Source organism: Typopeltis vanoorti, chromosome 16 (assembly GCF_054136105.1).
Source record: "Typopeltis vanoorti isolate ZY-2024b chromosome 16, IOZ_Tvanoo_1.0, whole genome shotgun sequence".
Taxonomy (NCBI): Eukaryota; Metazoa; Arthropoda; class Arachnida; order Uropygi; family Thelyphonidae; genus Typopeltis; species Typopeltis vanoorti.
This window is the reverse complement of record NC_143564.1, coordinates 59,215,977-59,242,678: the sequence shown is the minus strand read 5'-3', so window position 1 is coordinate 59,242,678 and position 26,702 is coordinate 59,215,977. Positions and strand designations below refer to the sequence as shown.

The 26,702-nt window shown below is 34.9% G+C and overlaps 1 protein-coding gene across 2 annotated transcripts in view; it reads left to right on the top strand.

Annotated features, from left to right (window-relative positions):
• Positions 1-26,702, top strand: part of raptor (regulatory associated protein of MTOR complex 1) — a 512,095-nt gene that overhangs the window by 319,903 nt on the left and 165,490 nt on the right. For both annotated transcript variants that reach the window (XM_090406523.1, XM_090406522.1), the window contains exons 17-18: positions 649-726; positions 14,044-14,276. In XM_090406523.1, the coding sequence (XP_090262649.1) occupies positions 649-726; positions 14,044-14,276 (311 nt within the window). The remainder of the gene's footprint in view (positions 1-648; positions 727-14,043; positions 14,277-26,702) is intronic.

The following is a 26,702-nucleotide window of genomic DNA, read 5'->3' as shown; positions in this document are numbered from 1 at the left end:
GTAAGCATTGCAAAAAATCTTTTTTTTTTCCCTTCAAATGTTTTTCTGAAGCCTTTTATGCTTTTTATTATAGTGTTTTTCTCCATGCTTATTGGTGACTTCCTTATTTACGAGATTAATCACTGGGTGTTAGTAATGTACGGTTCATAGTACAAAATCAATCAGTTCTTATTACTCATTAGTAATAAGAATTGTATGATTTGGAGAATTCTAATAAGTTTTCAAAGATACTCATTAGTAATAAGAACTGTATGATTTGGAGAATTCTAATAAGTTTTCAAAGCTAAAAAGATTTACAAACATCTCACTTTCCTTTCTTGGAATACTGGTACCTTGACACCACAAAATTGCAGAGCTAACATAATTTTTCTTTTTTTTTTTAACTTTGTATTTAAAGTAAAAAGATGGATATTTTCATAGAACAGTGCCTTATCTCAAATGGAATATTTTATGCTTTTTTATTACAGGATTCAATTCATAGGAAGAATTGCAAGGAGGAGGAGTGCATGTTTATATTTCCAATATGTTTCTCTTATTTGTATTGATTTTTTTTTTTTTTTTCATCTTCAGCATTTATAGATATTTGGGTGTATATTTTGCAATATGTTATGTTTTCACATAATTCAAAACCAAGTTGTTTATTTTCAGAATTAGCAAGCATTGGATTTGAGATGAAAAAAGCAGCATCTCGAGATCGACTTAAGTTATCTGGTTCCCCTGTGATTGGTAGGTTTTCTTTTTATTTTACTTTGACTTCTGTATCATTTAACCTTAGATCTTTAAGCTATTTTGGAATGAATTTAGTGGAAATGTGTTTAAAATTTCTGCTGTTTAAATTATAATTTAAAATATTTAATTATGCTTAAATGTCATTTAACAATTTATTAAAAACCTTACGTTAATATTAATTAATGTAAGGTTTTTAATTAATAAATTAATAATAAATTAATTCATTAATTAATAACTAGAATAAATATTTGTATTCTATCTTGTAGAAAACTGTTTACTGTCAAGCCACTGATAGTTTATTTTCAAACTGAAATATCTGGCAATATATTAAATATACTTTTCTTGTGCTACGTGTTGATAATTCTTAGTTATCAACATGTTAGGGGGAAGCTTTACCAAACAGACCGGTAAACTATCTGTACTACAAGGTAAGCTACAAGCGAGGATTATTTTTCTAAAAAAATGCCATGATAATCATATCATTCCAAACTTAGCTAAGATAAAAGAAACCATTAAATTGCCTGGAGCTCATAATATCTAAAGGAGCACCAGCTTGTCTTTAGTCCACAATCAACTCAGAGCAGCTAAACATGATCTTGCTATTAACATTCGTCAGGTTGCTGTCTCCGAACTTTTATCTTCGCAAACTTACACCCACAACTTTCCTACATTGTTCCTAATGTGGCTAAACGCTCTCTGCAATGTTCATTTAATAAACAAAATCGGCATCTAAACTGTAAATTCGATGTCCTTGTTGCTAGACAAATCAAGCCTTTCCAAGTTCCAGATAATTGGGTTATCATGTCCAGAAACGGATAGTGAAACACTTATTCTTTCAAAAGGACATGAATTTTCTATAGTCTCTAAAAAGATTCCATATTTATAATTCCTTTTAAACATCAAATGGAACTTATTTCACCTCTCCAGTGAAAAGGCTAATACTCTCCACCTAGAAGTTGCATCCACCCTACTTAAAGCCAAGTTTCCTCCATCTATCATATCTCTGTCTGAAAAGAAAGCTCTATATTGCCTAAGAAGCAACAGTCACCTTGTTATCACTAAAGCAGACAAGGGAAAAGCGACAGTAATTATGGATTCTTCAAATTACAAAATAAAAATTTCTCTTTTACTATGAGATCGCTCAACATACCAAGAACTGGATCATGCCCCACTAACAGCAACTGAAGAAATTAAATTCCCCTTCTAGATGGAGTTATAAGTTTAGATGCAGACGTCATAGGAAGGTTAAAAACTCATTTTGTGAGGCCTCCTAGGTTTTATGGTCTACCAAAAATCCACAAGACTGACATTCCTCTCCGTCCTATTGTAGGGTGTATTGATTCACCTACTTACCGCATAGCCAAATATTTTGCGAACTTATCGAAATCACATTTAGGCAAATCTTGCTCTTTTTCGAAAAACTCTTCTGATTTCTTAAACAAATTAAAGAATGTCTCCTTACAACCTACTGATCTTATGATGAGCTTAGATGTGGAATCTCTATTTACAAATGTACCTCTCAAAGAGACTTTACAATTACTTACTGACATCTTCCCACAAGATATCATAAAATTATTCAGATTTGTAATGCACTTCGGATATTTCTTATGTCAAACTTCCTTCTACTTGGTTGTAGAATTTCTTATTTCACTTCGGATATTTCTTATGTCAAACTTCCTTCTACTTGGTTGTAGAATTTGTTTTGACATAAGAAATATCCGATATAAGAAATATGCCATGGGAAGTCCACTTTCTCATGCTCTAGCCAACTTTTATTTGGAGCATTTAGAAGACATTTTTTCATCTATATACCCTCAACCTTCATGTTGGGTTAGATATATAGATGACATTTTTGGAGTGTGGCCTCACAACAAAGATTTCTTACCTTCCTTTTTAGCAAAAATCAATACTTTACACCCTCGTATCAAGTTCACCATGGAAATTGAAAAAGACAACAAATTATCCTTTTCAGAAATCCTCCTCATCTGCTCACATCAGGTAATTTAACATCTGTTTACAGAAAACCCACTTTTATTGGACGTTACATTCTCAAACAATCTGCTTATCATCATCCTCCTCAAAAGACAGGAATCACAAAATGTTTAATTCGATGAGCTAGAACTAATTGTTCAACTCCCCATCATTTATAGAAAGAACTTTCTATTATCAAAATACATGACATTAAATGGCTTCTTCGAAAGGACTACACAACATCTGTTCGAATCCTACAAGCCAAACCAAAACAAAAAAAGAATCAATATGTCGAGTTCCAATCCCATATATCTCCGGAATTTCAGAACCAATTTCAAGAATTCTGAAGAAATATGATGTAAATGCTATTTATATTCCTATTAATAAAATATCCACCTATTTCCCATCATCTAAAAATGGACACTCAACTATGTCTCTTCCTGGTGTATACCAAGTTCCATGTGACTGCCATCTTTCTTACTTTGGACAAATCGGATGCTCTATAGAAAAAAGAATACAAGAATATCAGTCTTATATTCTTCATAACAAATCCGATAAGTCTGGATTGGCGCAATACAGAATAGAGACAAACCACAACATTCTCTGGTCAAAATTCACCTTCTACACAGATGTTGGTATAAATTCAAACACCTACTCAAAGAGAGTGCTGCAGACTCACTTCAACGTCCTAACTTTTCAAAAATATGAGAAAGTTTGATCCGAATAACACATTAATTTTTAAAAAAAAAATTTATATATATATATATATATATATATTTATTTATTTTTAATTAAAACTTTCTAGCAGCTACATCTGTCTAATAATATGTATAGTATGATTTTATAAATTAAGTTTTTTGTATGACATAATTTATTTTTGCACTCTTATGTTTACCTTTCTTCAGTGAAATTATATTGTGATTAGCGATATGACATCACGCAGATCGTTCTAATTTTGAATGAAATGATTGTATTGTATTCTCTCTTCTAAAAAAAACTGCTTCCTGTCAAGCCATGATGATACTTTATCAAATTGAAATATCTGGCAATTAAATATACTTTTCTTGTGCTAACATGTTGATAATTCTTCACTGTCATCAGTGGTAGGATCATATTAATAATGAATATATGATTAAAGAGAAACTGGCAAGAATATGTGAGTAGAACTAATCCAGGGTGATATGGTTGGTTAAATCTGTTGGGAAAGTTAGCAAACAAATGTTTGATATCATGATGTAGTATCAAGATCTAGAATATAGTTAGCATGATCTTAGAAGACACGTGGAAACTGACAGGTACTGCAGACCTGACAAATAACATGAATTTTCAAGAATAAATAGTTGATAGGTAGATATTAATATTTCGTCACTAGGTATGAAAATAACCATCCTCCTCAAAATATTATGTTTGGTCTCTAGAGTGGAATTTCCAGTTATCTGATCTCCCTATTACTCATGTTCAGTAAGTTTTCAACTTTCTTGGGATTTGTTTTAAAAAAAAAATTGATGCTATGAATTTGATTGTATAGTATTGTAGTATGCTGTATACTCCTCAAAGGTGTATATCAGGAAATGATGATGCCTCCACACAATATAAAAAATTTAAATAAAATTTGATTATAAGCAGTGGTGAGCTATAAGGGGCTCGCACGAGCCCTTTAATTTTTCTGAAATTTGCGAGTCCCTTATTCCTCTTGTTTACTTTTTTATTTTTTCAAAAAAAAAAATTATTTTTTTAAACATATTAAGCAATAAACTCATATGGTAACCTAACAAAAATTAGTCTATTTGGAATTGTTGTTTCAACTCCTCTATAACGAATACACCCAAGTGCGGAAAATAAAATAAGCGCATGCGGTATCATTACCCTTCTCCCTTCTGGTAGCCAAAGTATGGTAAAATCAGTAACCAATCAAATGTTTTATAAAAGATTATTAATTTCATTCATATTATATTTTGATAGTTAAAAAATGTTTTTCTTATGTATGATAAATTAACGCAGTTGATTGTGTGCAAATATTTCATGTTTAGATCATGAAATATTTGTTTAAAAAGATAGCCTTTAGAGGTTGATTGTCCTCTCATACTTTCTGATTGGAATTTGTACACAAGCTGTATTAATAAAAATTTTGGTGTGAAATACGTATGCGAGCCCTTTGTTAAAATTTCCATAGCTCACCACTGATTATAAGTATGCACTTAGGTTATTTTATGTTGGCCACCGGTAACTCAGTGAATAGTAAGAACCCCCACCACCTTTCGAGTCTTCAAAATTCGAGTGATCAGAATTCAAGGAGAACCAGCCTACCAGTCCGGAACTCAGGGGGGGGGATGCTGTAGGCACCAGAGGGCATACACCTAGTGTGTGTGTGTGTGTATTTATTATTATTATTATTTTTTTTTTAACATAGTCTGGAATCCTACACTAGAGACCAAACATTGAATTTTTCAAACCACTTCAGGCCTACAGTGGGCTGTAATCTTATAATGGATGATGAAATTCATTTTTCACTTAAAGAAAATAGCAAACATTCATGCACAATGCAAGGTGAATTTGAATAGGCAACCTGCGGTAAGCCTAGTGGCTATGCGCTTTGCAACCATGTGCCTGGGGAAGGAGTGTCCTAGGTTCGATTCCCGTCGGTGACATGAGGAGCTGAAAGATCTTCCTCAGCCATAGCCAAGTTAGCCAGTCTTGGGCGTGGACAGCAGGGTTTTTTCCCCAGTTTATTCTGGGGTTTTTCATCCCGCAAGGCAGGCAAACTGTCCTTGAGAACTCAACACTACAGGCCATAGGATACAGTGGAGCATAAGGCTGACCACCTTATCCTGTAAATGGTTATCCTGTAAACGGAGTGAGGTCCGATGATCAATGGACCCTCGACACTGCAAGGTAAAAGAGGGTATAAGGAAGATGATGATGAACCTGTAAGTTGGAGAGTGGTACATTAACCACTGAAGACAATGAGGCTGGCAAGGCATTAAACCAGGTTGATTTAGTATATCGTTTTGTAGGTTTTACCGTGCAGAAAGGACATATTAAGAATATGTTTTCTGTATTCCCAGTATTTTTTTTTTTTTAACCAAATATCACATAGAATAAGAAACTAAATTTATTTTCTCAACTAGTTTTGTGAAATTTCTTTTGTTTTACTTCATCAGGATGATTACATGAATAAACTAAAACAATAACAGTTAATACCTCTAGTGAAAATATTCGAACATGAATAACAATGGAAAGCATGCATTTGCTATTATGCTGGCTGCTCGTTTGTGGGTTGCTGTATAGTACTAATAGACATAAGTATGTCATAATGAATTAATAAAGACCAAACTTGATGTAAAATATATGATGTTTATTTTTTTTGGAAAAAATACGAGAAAACATTCCTAGCATCCTTTCTCTGCAGAAGCCTATGTGACAGTGTTCTAACTCAGGGCAAGACACTGCTTTTAAAAGTGAATAAATTAGAAAAACTATGAATAAAACAAAAACTTTTCCTTAATAGGTTATTCCTAATTTTTTAAGATTATGCTGGCAATTTACCACAAAGCTTGCTTTAAGAATTTTCCAACCAGAAGTGGCATTACTTAAATCATGCATACATTGCACAAGGTGAGAGCTTTTGTAAATTGACAGTAAGTCACCTATATTTCACACAGAATTATCTTCTCTTCCTGTGGATATTTGTAACAGTTTATGTAGACTTTCTGTGAGAAATTCAAGCATATTGGCACAGTAAGCGAAGAAGGAAAAGTTGAAATTATCAAACCTAATTAAAAACAAAAAATATCCACAATTACTGATTACCACTCAAACAAATAGTCAAGGCCTCAAGAACATTATCTCAATCTCCAATGAACATTCTTTCCTGAGGTTTCAGTTTTGTGATCTCTCTCCCAGTAAGAATCCAAAATTAGATATTATGACAAGTGTAGAAACAAAGCCTTCAAAGAATTCTGAGGTGCTACAGCCTCTATACTTGCACAAGCAAAACTTTCTACTAATAATATTACAAGAGTACAACAAAGGCTTTAAATAATGTTAAGAAAGACAAAAACATCATAGTACTGAAAGCCATCAAAGGCAGCTTAACTGTAGAATACATAGAAAAAATTAATTTGCTTCTATACGATACAAACACCTATGAAAAGTTGGATCACATTCCCACAGATCGTGATAATAAAAAAGATGCTGAACTATGCTGGGGGAGGGTAAAATCTTGAATCTAGATACCTTCTGGTTCCTAGAATATGTGGAGTTGCTAAGCTGTACAAACAAGACTTGCTTGCCATTTTGACATCTATTGTTGACACAAGATACTCCCAAACTTCTTTGCTATCGAAATATATAGCAGACCTATTAAGCTCTTACACCTAGCAAACATCCTGTTATGTAAAAACGCATACACTTCATAGAAAACATCAAAGATATCCCAATGGTTCCTACTGATATACTTGCAGGCCTAGACGTAGTACATATGATCACAAACATTCCGAGAACAAAAACTACCTAATAAAACAGACCTGTAGACCTGGTGGATCGATTGCTAGTGACAAAGAAATACGTCAACAAATAAATATGATAGGTGCAAAAAGAGTAATCATAATGAGATGGGGGCTTTAATTATCTGAACATTGATCGGGTAGCTGTGAAATCGCATGAGAAGAATGAAACTGAATTTACTGAGCTGTTGCAAGACCACTTCCTCAAGCAGCATGTGATAGAAAGAAATTGAGGTCAAAGAGTGTTAGATCTGATTATAGTGTCTGGGGATTTCAGTTAAAGTAACTATTTTGCCTCCGGTTGGTGATAGTGATCAACTGGTACTAACTTCAGAAGTTACTAACTATGACTGTTCCATTCAGAAAAGTTACATGCTGAACTACAAAGCAATAAATTATGATCACCTGAGGGGTATACTGGGTTCTGTGCCATGGTATAGTTATTGGATGGGAAGGATATCGACAGTGCATGGAAAGTGTTTAAAAAATACTTAACTGATGCAATATCAGAATGTGCCCCTAGAGTTCAAAAAATAAATAGAATAGGAGTGAAATGTATGAGTAATATAATTAAGTAAGAGATTCATAAGAAAAGATGTGGAACGAATATAGTACATAATGATGATGCGAGTTGCAGTAATTATAAGCAGTAGCAGGTCAGAAGAGTCACAAGGGTTGTACTCTGAGTATGAAAAGAAACTGGCTCTGCAAGTTAAAGACAACCTTAAAATAATTCTATCGTTACACTACAAGTAAAAGAAAGAATGAATGTGAAAAGAATAACTCTACTGAATTCAGATGGTATACGGGTTTACTGATGCAGAAGTGATTGTGCAACTAATGAGCAGTCATTTTGATAAAAGCTATCAACCTGGTATATGCAACATTAAACTTGCTGCTACCTCTTCACCATATGAGGAAACTTGTAGACGAGGAGAAAGTACTAGTTCAAACTGAATAGGAATTCTGCAATTGTTCAACTAAACTGGCTATTCCCTTGACAGGCTATATAATTTGAGTCTCAGAACAGGGAAGGTTAGACAGGAGTGAAAAGAATGTATGTTAATCTCACTGCACAAGGGTATTAAAAAGACCGAAGTATCCAACTATTGAAATATCAGCATCTCAGGAGTGGTGGTGAAGATTTTGGAAAAGTTGATTAAGGCTCACATTCAGAATTGGGTTGACAGAGAATCTCTATTTTGCAATGAACAGCATGGGTTTACTAAGGAAAGGTCATGTTTTATCAACTTGTTCACATTCTATAATAATGTTGTCATTGAGTAAGATGAGGGAAATGGATACACCATGATACTCTTGGATTTTGCCAATGATTTTGATAGAATACAGCATGGAATACTGTTGCATAAATGGAGAATATGGGATTGGAACATTGGCATGGATAAGAGGATGACTGACTTACAGATATCCAAAAGTATATGGGAGGTGTAAATCTGCAAGATTTAAGGTACATCAATACCATTGGGAAGGATTTGACATGTGACACACAGTTATTTGCAGATGATGCAAAGATAGGTAGGGAAATCAGGATTGCTGTTGATGATATGCAGTATTTACAGAATGATTTGAATAGGCTGGAATTTGGCATGTGAAAATGGCTGTTATTTCGATGTTATTAAATGTAAAGTCATGTGCTTTAGTGTGATCTAATATGACATTAGACATCTAATGTCATATTATATTGGTGGGATTATGCTTGAAGAAATTGATGATGCTAGGGATCTTGGAGTTTTAGTAGACTGGAAGTTGAAGTTCAAGGGTCATAGCAAAAGTTGCAGATACAACTCAGAGAATAATGACAATGCTGAAACAAACCTTGACATGTAAAGATAAAAAAATCATTTTGCTTCTTTAAAAGCCCTTGATAAGACCTCACTTGGACTATTGTGTGTGTGTGTGTGGGTGGGTCTCTGGTCTCCTGGTTTATGTGGTGATTCTGATACAGTGGAGAGAGTGCTGAAGATGATATCAGGATTGTGGAAGAATACTGATTATGAAGAAAGATTGAGAATTTGTAGACTTATAAACTTCTGAAAGGGGTTATACAGAATTTCAGTAGATGGAATTTTTCATTTTATTGAGGGTTGGGAAAGGTTCAAGGGTTTCCATGGAAGTTTAGAATGAATGCTGTTAACAAGGGATTGAGAGCTAGATTTTTCTCTCATATAGTGGTGTATGTTTGAAATGGATTGCCGTTGGATGTTATCTGTGCAAGTAGTGTGAATGAATTCAAGAATGTTTATAACAGCTAGTGCGAATATTATGTCCTCTCTTGATGAGTTTCCGACTCCCTGGAAGTCTCTCTTAATAATAATAACTACCAAAAGACCTTTTCCCATCAGAACACAGTGGATCTCTTTAAATACTGCATCAATAGCATTTTTCCAATTCCAAGAATATTTTGAACAGAAGGAAAGACTAGTAATGGGCTCTCCTCTCACTGTCTCCCTTGTTAGTTAGCCTATTCATGGAGTGTTTTTATTTGGGGGGGGGGGGGGGGCATTGGCTTTAATAACCAGGTGTCTACAAGACACCTGGTTATTAAAGCCAATGTACCCCTCTAAATCAGCAGATTTAGAGAGGTATGTTGATCTAAACATTTCAAAGACGTTGAGAACAAAAGAGACAAATCAGGTCTAGTAGCACATGCAACTGAAACAAAAACATTGAGTAGCATGGCCTCAAAAAAAATGCTTCAAGTAGATTGTATTTTTTTTCCTCAAGAGTGTTCAAAGAATCAGCTGAAATGATGAAACATCCTCTACAGTGCAACAAAAAACAAGGGATAATTTTACATCAAGTTCAGTTTTCATTAATATATCCAAACACACTTGTATCTACCAATAGTATGCAGCAACCCACGAACGAGCAGCCAATGTAATAACAAATGTGCACTTTCCACTTATTGCTTGTTTTCTAGTTTTTTTTAGTTTAGTCATGTAATTATTATTAAGAGAGACTCATCGATGGAAGCCACATACTACACACACACACCACCTATCATACTTATTCTTGAATTCATTCACTCACAACATCCAATGGCAACCCATTCTAATCATGCACCATTCTCTGAGAGAAAAATCTAGCCCTCATGCCCTTGTAAGTGGCCTTCTCAACTTCCAATGATGCCCTTTTGTCCTTTCCCCACAAATTGAAAAATTCCATCAATCGAAATCCTGTATGAACCTTTCAGAAATTTGGAACTCTCAATCATATCACCCCTCTTTTTCCTGTTTGCCAGTGTCTGCAGCCTACAAATTCTCAGTCTCTCATCATAATCAGTATTCCACAATCCTGATATTATTTTTAACACTCCTTTGTACTCTTTCCAATTTATCAGAATCACAATGGAAACCAGGAGACCAGACCTGCCCACAATAGTCTAAGTGAGGTCTTATCAAGGCCTTGTAAAGAGGCAAAATGACTTTATCTTTACATGTCAAAGTTCGTTTCAGCATTGTCATTATTCTCTGAGTTGTATCTGCAACTTTTGCTATATGACCCTTGAACTTCAACTTCCTGTCTACTAAAGCTCCAAGATTCCTAGCCTCGTCAGCTTCTTCTAGCATAATTCCACCAATATAATACGACATTGGATATCTACTCATGCCGAAGTCAATGACTTTACATTTACTGACATTGAACTGGCACCCATTTTCCCCTCCCCATATTTCCAGCCTATACAAATTATTCTGCAAGTATTGCATATCAGCAGCATTCCTGATTACCCTACCTATCTTTGCATCATCAGCAAATAGGTGTATGTCGCTTGTCAAATCCTTTCCAACATCAATAATGTACAGATTGAATAACAGTGAACCAAGCACTGATGCTTGTGATATTTACCACTTGTTACCTTAAATCTTGCCGACTCACTTCCCCCGCATACCACTTTTTGATATCTGTCAGTCAGCCATCCTTTTATCCATGCTAATATTCTATAACCCAAACCCATTTTCTCCAATTTATGCAACAGTCTACCATGCTGTATTCTGTCAAAAGCCTTGAGCAGAATCCAAAAGTATTACAGTGTATCTATTCTGCTTTTCTAGTTGAGTTATGACATTGTTATAGAATGTGAGCAAGTTGTTAAAACATGACCTTCCCTTAGTAAACCCATGTTCATTGCAAAGTAGAGATTCACTGTCAACTCATTTCTGAATGCAAGCCCTAACCAGTTTTTCCAAAATCCTTACCACCACTCCTGAGATACTAATTATTTGATATTTGGATACATCGGTCTTTGCACTACCCTTGTGTATTGGAATTACCATACGTTCCTTCCATTACTGCAGAATCTTCCCTGTTCTGAGACTCATATTAAACAACCTGGCAAAGGAATAGCCAGTTCAGCTAAACACTCTTTTATCACATGTGCCGATATCCCATCAGTCCCTATTGCTGAATTCTTATACAACAGCTCTAATGCCTTGTCCTCAACCAGTGAAGAGGTAACAGTGAGCTTAATGTTGCATATGCCAAGTCGATAGCTTTTTACAAAATTGGCACTTGTTAGCTGAACAGCCTCTTCTGCATCTATAACCCTCACACCATCTGGATTTAGAAGAGTTATTCTTTCATATTCATTCTTTTTTTTTTTTTTTACTGGCAGCATATCGAGAGAATTCTTGTGGATTGCCTTTAGCACCCAGGGCCAGTTTCTTTTCATACTCAGACTTTGCTTTCTGTCCGACAGTTATGACTCTTCTGGCCTGCTGATTATAATTACTGCAACTCATATCATCATTATGCATACTGTATTTCTTCCACATAATCTTTTCTTACAAATCTCCTGCTTAATAAGATTACACATCCATTTGACTCCTACCCTATTTATTCTTCGAACTCTCGGGACACATTCTGATATCGTATCATTTAAGTATATTTTAAATGCTTCCCATGCACTGTTGATATTCTTTCCATCCAGCAACCGATCCCATTCCACTGAACCCAGTATACTCATCAGTTGGTCATAATTTCCTGCTTTGTAGTTCAGCATGTAACCTTTTCTGAATGGAACGTTCATAAACTTAGAGTCACATTTCAAGTGAGTACCACGTGAACACTGTCACCAACCGGAAGCAGAATAGTTACATCTTTAACTGAAATGCCCTCCGACACTATAATGAAATCTAATGATGAGAAAATAAAATTTAGTTTATGGTGTGTGATATTTTTTGTGGAAAAATACCAGAAGACATATATTCCTAACATGGTTTAATGTATGTATTTTTAACATTGTATCCAATTGAAACTTGCTTTTTGATTCACTCTTATATACTGTTGGTATATACAGCAGGTACCCCCAAATCATCTTGAAGAAAAACTGCATCTAGAACTTTGAATATGGATGATTGGCACATCGAATTGATAATACTTGATCAAGTCTCAAAGTACAAATGGCAAATCATTATAAACTGTATTCTTAGATAATTTCTTATTAACTTTTCATGAAAGATTGCAGCATTGAGGCAGTCACTGTTGCCATCCCTCTCTTACACACATGCATGAAATGTTCCTCATTTCAATGTTCCTCATTTCAACACAACTCAGAGGATAACTGTAATGCTGAAATGAACCTTAACAGATAAGGGGTTCAAACTCGCAAACGGTCTTCGTAATCTGTATTTCACAATCCTGATATTATCTTTAATACTCTTCTGTGCGCTCTCTCTCTCTCCACTATATTAGCATCACCACTGAAATCACAAAACCAGACCCTCACATAACAGTTCAAGTGAGGTCGTATCAATGCCTTATATAGAAACAAAATTACTTCCTTATCCCTTATCTGTTAAGGTTCATTTCAGCATTGCAGTTATCCTCTGTTGTTTGCAATCTTGAACTTTAACTTCCTGTCTACTAAAACTCCAAGATCCCTATCCTGAACAGTCTCTTCTAGCCATAATCCAACCAATATAATATGACATTGAATATCTCATTACACTAAAGTGCATGTGTTTACATTTGCTAACATTGAACTGACAACCATTTTCACATATGCACCATTATTATTGCGTACGTTTTAGCAGTTCTGTGAATTTATTTGGAATACTATTTCACTGCCAATTTAAATTAGTGAAAATTTTGAAAATTAATTATTGCTGGTCGTGCAGTTACGTGTTGTGTTAACATTCCGTACAGTCATAATTTATAGAATATGATTCATTTATAAAATTTGCTTAGTAGCTGAATATCACTGAAACTTTTCCTTTAAGACGAAAAACAAGGTAAGTATAGGTTTGATTCTGTTTATTGACAAGATAAACTTTTCTAGCTTCTCCAGACAGTTTCAGAGTTAGTCATTCTTTGTTTGCAGCATATAGGTTTTTCCGTTTGAAGAAATTCAGTTCATTAATTCTGCACCTTAAAAACAAATATGGAATATACATGAATGAATAAATATAAATACTTAGGATTAGGAAATACTGTAGTGCTGCTGGAATACCTCAGTCTTGATGATAGTGAGAAGTGGAGATCTTGTGGAGGCCTGCCAATTTCCATTAATGTCACAATTAAAATAGTACCTTCTATTCTTTTAGGGAATGAAATGGCATAGTAGTATTAATTTAATATTACTTTGTTATCTTTCATTCCTAGCTTAGTTAACTAGAGGCCCTTCTAATTGTTATAATTCAAGTTTTCTGTATTTTTGAAATACATGAAATTTGAAATTGGCCTTCTTCTCTATTGCTTTGTGCCATTTGTAGAATTTTCATGCTACAAATGATAATAAATATTTCCATATTAATTTGGTCATATTATATATGGAATGTTATAAATAAATAACAAAATAAATAATCTGGATTTTCTTCAGGCTTTTCAGAACCATCAGGACAGGGTGATGGAGCTGGCATGCTTACTGTAGATCGAATGAGGCGAGTCAGTTCCAGTACTTCATTAAGTAGTATCTCCCTGAGTCCAGGCTTATCTTTAGGTTATGCAAGTGTGTTCACAAATATTTGGAAATCTTTAATGGTATTGTCAAGTGACCCCTACCCAGATGTTACTTGTGCTGCTCAGATTTTAGTGAACACTGTCAAAGCAAAGGTAAGCAGAAGTATATTTCATTTATTCTTTGGGAATATGATTATATTTGAATGGTTATAAAATAAATACAATCATTAAAAAATTTTGCTGGTTCCTCATCAAGTATATATAACATTTGGATGAGTGTACTTTTGTTTTAATTTACTGAAGAGAATCTTTAATGCTATCAGTGACATGAAAAATCTTTTATCAATGCTTTTGATTGAAAAAGTGTTTTTTTGTCCTGCAAAACAGGCAAAAATGGTTTCTTGAGTGCACATTTGCAGACATAGAATATTATTGGAAAAGGATGACAACCGGGAAACCATCTTGTTCTATAATTATTCCTTAGTAAAGCAGCATTGCTACCCCCTCCGACCTACTGGTCGGAGGAAAATTAACAAGTACTAATGGGAATGTCTAATGATATTTGCAAACTTTTCTGGTTGTTTTCCATGATAAGATTACTATGTATCCACGGTAAAATATCATATAGTTTATTCCAGTACGAATTAAAGGTGCCAAGTTTCTTGGTTTCATCCTTTTATCCAAGTGTAAGCAAACAAAGTTTGTGCATGAAGTAACTTCACAACTAGACTACTTGTATATAGAGGATAATGACTTCACATCAATTGCCCTAGTATCCCATAATGCAAAGCACATATCCTTACTAACATGCATAATGCTATGAATTATGGGAAGGGCCATTCCCCAGACCAGTTTAGACCTTTATTAAGTTTTTGTCAGTGGGAACCAGACCCAGAAGTGATACCAAGATTGAAGTAATTCAGAAGGAAAAAAACTTTCTTAATAAAAACAATTTTGATGCCTTTTGTAATAATTTTATTGTTGACTAATTTTGTGAAATATAGTTCCTTGTTTGAATGAACTGCTTGGAACTTAATTGAGTCTCATGATTATGTAATCACATGCTTCTGTTAGTAGTTGACTGTTTGCATCATTACCATATTAATTTAACTTTGTAGTACTAGTTACTCCTAAAGTTGACACTTGTTGACCATATAATATGTCACTTTGGCATCTGGCAGGCATATTTTTACAAAGTGTTAAATATATGCGGCATGCCAATTTCAATTTAGTAGATATTAAAAAAAAAAATCCCTTTTGAAAATTTGCATTACATAAATCCTGTTTTTGTAAATAAACTAAATAAAAATCAGCATACAGGTAATGTTCACTGTGAAATATATGAAAACAGGAATATCAGTGGAGAGCACACATGTGCTGTGAAGACATTTGCAGGTTTGTGGTCTTTTGTGAACTACTGACAACTACATGTGTTTAGTGTTTAATGAGAGAATACCAGACCTAATGTAATATCACCCCTTGTTTGTTATTGCACTGTTGTGGATGTTTTATCATTTCAGCTGACTCCTTGAATGCTCTTGAGAAAAATCTATAATCTATGTGGAGCATTTCAATTTGTTGCCAGTCTTGATTTGTATTTTTTTTATTTTCCACATCATTATGTGTTCATACTTGCATGTCTTTCTTGACCTGTATTTGTGTCTGCCCAGTAGCACAATCTGCAGACAATTGATCTTGTAGGTACCAGGTTTTTGAAGTGGCAGATAGGGAGGTTTTGAAGGGTTTAGGAGATTAGAGATCTTGCTGAGCGGATAAGAGTCACCCTTTGTACTGTCACAGTAGCTTTGATATCTTATGTGTGACTAACTGTATATAAGAGAGAATCGCTGTTCCTCTGAAATTTTGTGTTCGTCTGACTGTCTAGGAGGTTGATATAGAATTTTCTTGACCAGTGAACTGTTATAACCATTCTTTGGCAGGATGGTACTGAGGAAATTGAGGTTTACTTAGTGGCAAGCTCAGATTGTAACAGGCCCTGCTTTTGGAACACCATAAATTATTGGGACTGGGGGGGGGGGGGGAGTCTTGATATGAGGCATTTTTTTTTTGTCTTCAGACCAGTTCAGTCTTTAATCATATTTTTATTGTTGGTCTTCTTATTATGAGAATCACTCGTTGAGTTTAGTATAAGTGTTTTCATCATTCATCTTTGTATTCTGCAGAATTCATAATAACTGTTGTATTGCCTTTATCCACTTTCAGAACAACAATGCTCTTATCCTGTCTAATATTCTGTAGAGCTATTCAGTCCATTTTTGTTGTGTTTTTACTTGTTTTTGCTTGAAATATGGAAGCTGTTTTGAATGCAGAGAAAATCTGCTACATCTTTAGGGACTCTTTGACGGCCTTTCTCCACATTGGCTATGATATCTGGTTTTGGAATCCACCTCTGTGATAACACAAAATTGAAACCTCGTGTGAGGATGTTGAATTCAGAATTAGATATTAGATGTGATGACATGTCGATGACTATTTCATTGTATGGTAAGTGATAATTTTATTATTATTATTATTATTGGTTATTTAAATTGTTTTATTATTGACCATTTAAATATGATTTTGTTATAGGGTAAGTGATTGTTTTTTTTTATTATTGGTCTAAGTATATCAGCCAAATATATAATTTCCATGACGTGAAACATGTGAATTTTGCAAAATTAGTTGAATAATTAATAAAGTATTTCAGATTTTAGCTGTTTTATATGATAAGAATACCGGCGACACAACTATTACATAAATTCATTTTTTTCTGCACTTAGTGAAGTATATATACTTGTACTTTGTATGGCTTCCATCTGGAACTGTAAGGGAAGGATGTTTTACTGTACAGGGTCATTCATAATTACACTAGTTGTCTCTGATTGCATTAAATACTGTAATTGCTACTAAATAAAATAAATATGCTGTATTTAGTTCTATGATAAAAGTGTTTTGCTTGCAGCTGTTAAGTATGGTGGCTTTTGGCAGAGATATTTTACACTATACAAGGTCCTTTTCATTCCATTACTAAGCTAATGATATACAGGGTGTTCGGGATAAATTTGACATATTTATAATTAATTACATTTTTCCGTAAGTTACATGTATTAACACACACTTCTCTTCATTTAAAAGTTTGGACCCTTCTTCATTCACATACAAGATGTCAGAAAGGATGGATAGCTGGAACCCACCTGAATCATGGAAGAGAATAACTTGTATCATGATGATTCGTGCCCGCCATCAAAATAAGGATATTACGACTGCTGCCCAATGCTCCCTGAATACAGTAAAAACAATCCGGCATGAACTAGAGACTTGCAATGGTGACTACGAGGATGTAGCAAGAAGAAAGATCCCTAGCAGACGATCTGATTGCGTTCGTACAGCAGAATTCCTCGCAAATCTGCAGGAACAGGTGTTGAAGAACCCTGGCATTGGAATTCGGGCTTTGTTCGTGGAGTTGCTAACTGTAGTCAAGCCCTGGATAACAAGGGTAGCCAATGGTAGGCCGTATGTATGGCAGCAGGATTCGGCCCCTTGCCACACCTCTGGGAAAAGTCAAAAATGGTTGTCTGAAAATTTCTACGACTTCACCAGTCCAAATGTTTGGCCTCCAAACTCCCCAGACCTTAACCCCATGGATTATTTTGTATGGGGCGCAGTTGAAAAAGACACCAATCGCACTTCCAGTAATACAAAAGCCCAGTTAATGGATAAAATTAAAACAGTTTTTGCGGCCCTTCCCAGGGAGACTGTAGCATCAGCTTGTTCGAGGTTCCGAAGCAGAATTGAAGCTGTGATCGATGCTAATGGTGGTTATTTTGAGTAAATCTTGTTGATAGTATTGTAATTAACTCTGCCTGTAATGTTTTTTTGTCAATTCATTAAATTTAATAGATACAAAGAAGATTTTCTTTTTCCTTACGAAACTGTCAAATTTATCCCGAACACCCTGTATATACACACACACACACACACAGGTGCTTTTTATTATTGGTTAGTTTAAATATACCAACCAGATATAGAATTGGAATGACATTAATGTGTTAAAGCATCCAAGTACATTGCATATCAGTGACAAAATCATATTCCATAATTTGGTGTGATTGTAGAGAGAGAGTTAGCAGTGTAAGTTATTTACACATTGTGGAATAGGGAAAATCCAAAAGTAAGTATTTGAATAAGTCATATGACTTAATATTTGATAAAAGAAAGTATTAAAAGTTTTTTTTAGCCATGAATAAAAATTTACCATGGTATTATTTTAATCTGTAAACCCCATCTTTTATAGGAGTAGCTTAAGTTCTATGTTTAGTGCACAGAAGGTATGCATAAACAGTGCTCTAAAAAAATCAAGGCAATCAGTAAAGTGCTAGCTTACATAACCATCTTAAAAGCCAGCAAAAAATGAACTTATTAAAATGGGGGGATGGCACCTTCAACTAAATTATTGATCTTAAGACACTAAATAAAAAATAGTTTGAGTTATTCATATTTAGGTGTTCCTTCCTTATCAGCATCTTGTATAGGGCATAGCTTAATAGCTTAAGTTCTGTGCTTAGCCAGCTATTTCACTTGAGTGACTGGTATAGCTGTCCTGTTTGTTTTTGAATAGATATGAAGCAAAGTCCTTTATTTAGTTGTATCTGTAATTATTTAGCTACTGGTTGCCATTGAATAGGGACTATTTCACCCTCTGGGGATACTTGTAAATAGCACAGTAGTGATCTGGTATGTTTGACATCAATTTGCCATTTCTTGAATCAAGATTATATTTTGCAGTGTTTCAGTTGCTAATCTTGGTCTTAGAGAGAGTGTGTATATACCATTATTGCAGTATCATCTGTATGTAGGACCATCGTGGTGGAAACTGTGCATGGAATGTTAGCCACATAGATTGTGAAGAGCAGAGAATAATTGGGGAGTCCTTAGAGCCATCTGCTATGATTTTGCATTGATGACTAATTCTCTGTAGCTTCATTTGATGTTTATGATTGATGAGATAAGATTTGGTAAGTTTGACCTGTCCTAGTGGGAATTTGCCTGCAGGAGTTTCAAAAGCCCATTTTGCCATATTCTATCAAATGCTTGAGCAACATTCAGGAAGATCACCCCTGTGTACTACTTCGAGTTGTATCCTGCACTGATGTTTTCCATGACTGAAACGTTGTTCAGTGGAGTGGAGTGGTTCTCCCAGAATCTAGATTGCTCATCAGGGATGAGATTTAATTCTTTAATGATTTGGCAGTAATTTTGAAAGAATTGTGCTGCTTTTCTTGGTTTTGGGATTAAGATTGACAGACACTTTCCACCATGCTGGGAAGTAGCGATATCTTAATGTTGCGTTAATAACAACAGTATGCATTATGGCTTTATATGACAGGTGTGCATCTGATGATTTTGTCAGAAATCTCATCTGACAAAAGTTCTGTCTTATTCTTAAGTTTGGGGATGATTTCATATACCTTAGTGGGGGTTGTGTAGTCTGCATTTTAGCATACATCAGTAAGGTACACATCAGTAAGGTGTGTACCTTACTGATGATGTCTAGATTTGTGTGGGTGTTGGTTGAACTCTGGTTGAACTCAGATTGAATAAACAAAATCATGTTCACCAAGGATTGGTGGGAGAAGTTGACACTCTGTGTGCAGAGCTTTGGTCATTTTCCAGAGCATCTAACTATTGTGTTTATGGACTGAAGTTTTGTTTCCCACTGTTTTTGTTAGTTTTTAATCACATCGAACATTGTTTGTAATCTTGTTGATTCCTTGTTGCTTTTCTGGGATAAGCATTCTGTGGTATTGGTACCCCTTTTTTTGTGGATGAAGTTTTTAATCTTATCTGTAAGTTGTTTGGAGTTTATTCATTGCAGATTCCATGGTGGTGGCTGTTAATGCAGATGTTATATTCTTTTTCAAGCTCAAAATTAAGTTGTAATTTTTCCCCCCTTTGAGTTGATGGCTAGGAGTTTGACTGAGATATTTTCATGTTGTGAGCCCTGTTGGAGTAAAACTGGTGTATGATTGGAGCTGAGGTTGTCCATCATAGTTATTCAGTATTGGTCTACAATATTTTGTAGTATTGCTACTATGTCAAGGACATCAGGAAGGCCTGCCACATTGTAGTATGTGAGTTCAGGTAAATCCAAGAATCACAATATTCCTAATGGCAGCAGAATAATTGAGGGTTGTACTATTTTGGTTTCTTGGTGTTCAGATTCTACTAACATTGCTAGTTTGTGCCTCCTGAATTGTGTCTGTATATTTTTAGGAGGACCTGCATTTGTGGGTTTGGACCTTTATCTCCATGCTTTCCATTGGAAGTGGCACAATATAGAATACAATTTCATTGTATTCTATATTATGCATGCCAAACCCCCCCCCCCCCCCAATATCTTGGTGTTGGGTCTGTCATTGTGGTATGTGGTATAGAACATACTTCCTGACCCTTGAGTTATAAGCCAATTGCAGATATGATTCATTCACAATGATTACCTCATCACTGTTGTGTGTCATAATTTTTTGTAGTTTGCACATTTTATTCCATAGACTATTGGCATTCCAGAGCACAATCTGTGGAGAGTTTGGTCTTTTATGTGTGTTAACTAATCAACTAGTAATGATTGTTTGTGTATGACTCACAAACTTGTTTATGGAGTCCTGGCTAAGTTGAACTCAATTAACATCTTGCCCAAAGTATCTGCTATGATTGCAGCTTTGCCGGATTGGGATGGATGCTGGAATTTGGCTTTTTCTGTAGGTACAAGGCATGTGGTTGGGTGGGCTATTTTTTTTTTTTTGGGGGGGGGGGGGGATGGCCAAGTATTGCTTCTCCCTTATGTAGTTGGAGAGATGTGGTCTGCTGTAGATGATGCATTTAGTTGGCCTTTTGATTTTTTCAAAAGCTGTTGTGTTGTTTTATCCACATTTAATGCAGTGGAAATTGGCCTTGCAGCAGGGTTGTGAGTGGCCCTATTTTTGACAGTGACAATATCCAGTTGATGCCTGCCTTTCTAATTTTTTTTGGTTTTATATCCAGGTTGCAGAAGGTTTTTAGGTCATAGATTTCTCAGCATTGTTTGCTGATTTACACCAGGGCAAGACAAAACAATTGCTGTTTATCTGCTTGGGGCATATGACTAACTTTAACAGGTTTTACTCCCCGCTTCTGGAACTCTCTTCCTCAATGGTTACAGATTCTATTTAACATTGCAGTAACACTGAAGTTTTTTTTTACTTTTTAGAGTGAACGTGTGGTACTGGATATTTTACTTATCTAAAAATTGAGTGAGTACATGGTAATCAGCTACTTTCTCTGGCTGTATTCAGACCTATTTGTCTGTATAGTAGGCTTTTGTAAATTTTATTTTATAGCTTTTAAGGACTGTGGCTATTGCTATTCATTGTTCCTTAGCTTTGTGGGGAAAGAAAGTAAAAAATACTTATAAATAACCTGGATGACAGAATACTGATGACAACTTTAACAGCAACCCCAGTGGACCTTGCCATAATTCAAGTATATATGCCAACTGATATGGAAGATCATAACATAGAAGAAGCATATGAACAACTGCAGCAACTAATGACATCATTTAATTTAATTATAATGGGGGATTTTAATACAGTGGTTGGAGAGGACAGTGAATGTGAAGCAACTGGTCGATTTGGAGTGAGCAGGAAGAATAAAGGGAAATGAGTGTTAGATTTCTGTAAATAACATGGCCTTATAGTTGGTAATGTGTCTTTTGAAGTACCAAAACAAAGATGCTATACATGGAAATCACCAGATGATGCTGCATGATACCAGATTGATTACATACTAATCAAGAAGAAGAAATAAAAGATACAAAAAAACAACTCAAGTTATTCTACAGCTACTACCCAGGAACAGAAAGTCACCATTCACTTTTTGCAAAATAAATTGTAAAATAAAACATATGAAAATACATAGAACAAGAGGGGAAAAAATGAAATATTGAACTGCTGATGACTTCAGATATAACAAATGAATTTTAAAAAAAATCAGGTTACATGCTTGAGATGAACAGTGAGAAAGACTGGACATTCACCAAGAAAATAACTAAAAGATCAGCAGACATAGTGTTAGGATTTACAAAATTACGCCATGGAAGCTTTGGATTACAAATGCTTCTATTAAGTTAATAGAAGAGCAAAATAAAGCAAGGAAAAGAAGAATATGGAAATCAAGGAACATTATTAAAGACCAGGGAACAAAAATTAAGGAAGATGGTTGCAAAGGTGTACTAGATAGAAGAATATGCATAAAAGTTAAATATAAGTTAAACATGAATAACTAACAAGGAATATTGAATAATTGCTTCCTACACCTGCAATCTTGAAACCAAAAGTAAAGTAGTACTGAAAAAATAAAATAAAAAATAAATTACTTACTGGTAACAAAGATAGCAGAGAGATGGAAGGAATATCTTAAAGGCTTTCTCTGTATAGCAGAGAAAATAGAATGTGAAGTTGTAAAAGAAAGTCTTGGACTAGAGACACTGGATGAAGAAATTAAAAGAGCAATTAATGAATTACCTAACTGGAAAACTGTGGGAACAGATGAAATACCTGCTGAAAGTTAAAAAAAAACGTGTGAGGCACAATACAAGAAGTGATTAGGCTAAGTGGTTAAGAGGGACAGGAAGTATATGATTTTTATGAAAGTATTGATGGTAACAATACCCAAGAAAGTTAATTCAACACACTGTAAAAATTATCATGTTAAATTTACTTAATCATGCCTCAAAGATCATGCTAAATGTAGTAAAGCATAAAATAAAATCAAAAAGTGAATGTCATTTAGATGATCAGTTTGGATTTCAGAATGGTAAAGGAACGAGAGAAGCAATACCAGCCTTATGAATAATAATAATAGACCGAAGAACTGAAATAAATGAACCTACATACCAAGATTTAAAACATATTATCTAGAATGGATGATTTTATCAGATTGTGGATTTAAATGCAGAAAAAATTAAAATCATGATGATAGCATATTCAAAGGAACAAAATAAGATAAATAAAATGATTAGAGGTAAGTATATTGAACAAAAAAAAATCATTCATATATCTTGGAAGGACTATTCAAGAAGATGGAAGTTGTAAATTGGAAACAATGATTGCTATGACAAAAAAAATTAAAGACATACAGAAAAGATGTATCAAAATATTTTTTTGGAGTATTGCTAGGGGTAAATTAGAGAGAAAGAAAAAACAAGAAGTCTTGTGTTGAAATAAAAGAAAATAGAGTATTGAAGAAGACAGAGAAAGAAATATGAAATTTCTGGGACATGTATGGAAACAGTGAATGGATTATAAATATATTAGAAGGGAAGATATCAGGGAAAAGAAGAAAACAACCAAAATATGCATTCTTACAAGAAGGTGTTTAGATTAATTGGAAGAGGTTATAAACTACTAAAGAGGAAAGCTCGAAATAGGATGACCTGGAAGAGGCAGCTCTCCATAGCGACAGGGACTGTCCATTAGAATGATTGGTTTTTTTGTAAGTAGTGGAGCATGCCCCAGTTAAACAAGGCCCCTGTTGTTTTCACCAGGGAACTCGGGAAAACAGTGAAAAGTAAGCTACTAGAACAAACCCCAACTCAACATCAGCATAGATCAAGATTGTTACCATCGAATAAGAGGCATCAATGGAAAAGAAATGGAAAGCAGAGGAATTGGATAAGGATCAGATCAACATAATAGGCATTACTGAAATAAAGAAGACAAAAATAGGTGAGATCTTTCTAATAAACAAATACACGATGTTATATTCAGGTCATAATAATCAGGGAAAGGAAGGAGTAGCTATAGTATTCAACACTAAATATGAGAATAATCTTCTTGAATTACAAGCAATATCGAGTGCAGCGATGTGGAAAAATATCAGAATGGGGAAACTTGATAATGAGACTTATTTATGGTGCACAGAAGGTTTTACTAAGGAAGAAGTGGAAGAATTTTTCAAGTTATTGGAAAAGGCAGTTCATACAATGAGAAGGAAAAAGTTGGTCCTTGGTGGAGACCTAACCAGCAGAGTAGGAAATGATTACCAGACATATAAGAATGTTTTGGGAAAATATGGAGAAAAGTGCAAAGCTAATAATAATGGTAAGTACCTGCTAGATTTCCGCTCAGGACATGGACTAGTTATTACTAACACCATGTTCCATCATAAAATGTGCACAAATTCACATGGAGAGAAGAGGCAAGCAATAAGAAAAGTCTTATTGGCTATATTTTTGTTGTCAGTGATGTTTCCCCACTGGTTCAGGACATGAGTATGCAGAGGATTTGAAATAGGAAGTGATCACCATTTAGTGTTGAACAGGATAAAATTGAACTTCATATTGAAAAGAAGGGCATGTAAGAAAGTTTTGAAATGAATCAGGGTTGAACAGCTATCAGATGTGAACTGTAGACTCAAATACACAAACATTATTATGGATTTAAATACAAAGAACCAAACCTTGGAGATTCATTGGCAAATCCTAAAGAAAACTTTGATTGATTCAGCCAGAGGGACACGTAGTAAGATAATATGCAGGGATAGAAAAATCAGAACTTCATGTCAGACTCAGGAAGTTAGAGGCAGGCAAGAAAAAGAAGAAAGCATATCAATAAAGGAGTGAATGTGTAGAAAATGTAAGGAAAATGAGGAATTAAAGTGTATTTCAGGTTGTGAGTGTGATATTTTTGTCAAACTTCAGAATGAATAAAATAGTGATATGACAAGAAATGGTGAGGTTGTACCAGAGAACTGTGAGGGCCTGAATGTAGAAAGTGTGAATGATGGTATTAATACAGAGCAAATTAATGGTTTAACAGAAAATAAAAAAGATGAGATAGATGCTATGAGTGAGATTGCGTTGTTGAGCGGAGCGATACAAAGAGCAAAGCGGCAGCTAGAGCGTATGAACAAAAGTCTACTGAGTGTACCAGCCAATAATAAAAAGTGTGATGGGAAAAATATGAGTATGAGCGTGAACTTAAACAAAATGAAGGAGAGAGTGCTGTATGGAGATTCGTTAGTACGAATTGTGTTAGTAGAGGATTTGACAAAATCGTACCAACCTGGTGCGACCATCGAGGACGTAACTGAGTCTATTAGAGAGCAGAAGGAAAGGGTGAAAGAAATGATTGTTGTGGCAGGTACAAATGATTTGAAAGGAGATAAAAATGGAAATGATAGAGGACCTGAATGAATTGTTTGAGGTAGCAAAAGAAAAGAGTGAGAGAGTTAGAATGATTAGTCTTTTGCCGCCATATGACAGTGAAATGTTTAAAAGGAGGGCCTTAATTGCAAATGACTTTATGTGTGGGTTATGAATGACGAGTGGTGTGGAATTTGTGGACGTGTGGAGTGAGTTCGATGGGGGAAAGGATCTATATAAGATGGATGGCTTGCATTTGAATGGATACGGTGTAAGGAGACTTGAAAAAGTGTTGTTGAATGTAGTGGATGTGCAAAATCAGGAAAACTAGATTTATTAGGTGGGGGAGTAGATATATAGTCCTTAGGGAGGCAGTTGAATGTATGAATGAGTATAATATACCCAAGCGAATAAGGACAACAAATCAGAATAGGATAGTTAGTATAAGGCATCAAGGTAGGCATCATGGGGCTAATGGGGGTCTGAAATTCATGTACACTAATGCTAGGAGTATTAGGAACAAGAAGGAAGAATTTTTGGCCATGATTGGCACTTCCAGACCACAGGCTTATTGGCATTAGTGAAACATGGCTGACTGTAGATGATATAGCTAGTGGGGTTGAATGTGATGGGTATAGTGTGTTCAGGAATGACAGGGAGAATAAAATGGGGGGAGAGGAGTATTGTTGATGATAGCTGATGAGGTGCAGTCAAGGAGAATAGAAGTTGAATTGCAGGATAGAGAAAAGAGCACATTTGAGGCCATTTGGTGTGAGATTGTGGCTAGCAGAACAAAATATACAATTGGGTGCTGCTATAGACCAGGTGATGGAAAAGATGATGGAGATAGTATGCACAAGCAAATAGAAGAAATGAGTGGAAGGAGGGTAATTATTATGGGAGATTTCAACTATGGTCGCATTGATTGGAGTGAGGAGAGGATACACGTGAGGAAGGAATTGGATTTTAAGCGGTTATTAAGGGATAACTATCTGCAGTATTAAACCTGATATCAGAATTGGAGATGTTAATCTCAGCTCTTTACTTTATGTAGATGATGTTATACTCCTAAATAAATCCAGGACAAGTCTGCAGGATTCCCTGACCAAATTGAATAACGGCTGTAATAAATTTGGTATGAAAATCAGCATTAAAAAGACAAAGATATAGGCAGAAACATTGAAAACATCAATTGCATCCTGAATGGTGAATGTGTTAGCAGAGCTAGTCTCAGGTTGTATGGACAGTTAAACAGAATGGAAGAGGAAAGATTATTTAAACAAATGTTCTTTGCCAGAATGGTAGGAAAAAGACCTAGAGGAAGACCAAAAAGTGAAGTAAAAAAAGTGCCTTAGAAGATAGAAATATAATATCTTATAATATTTGAATGTTTACAGATA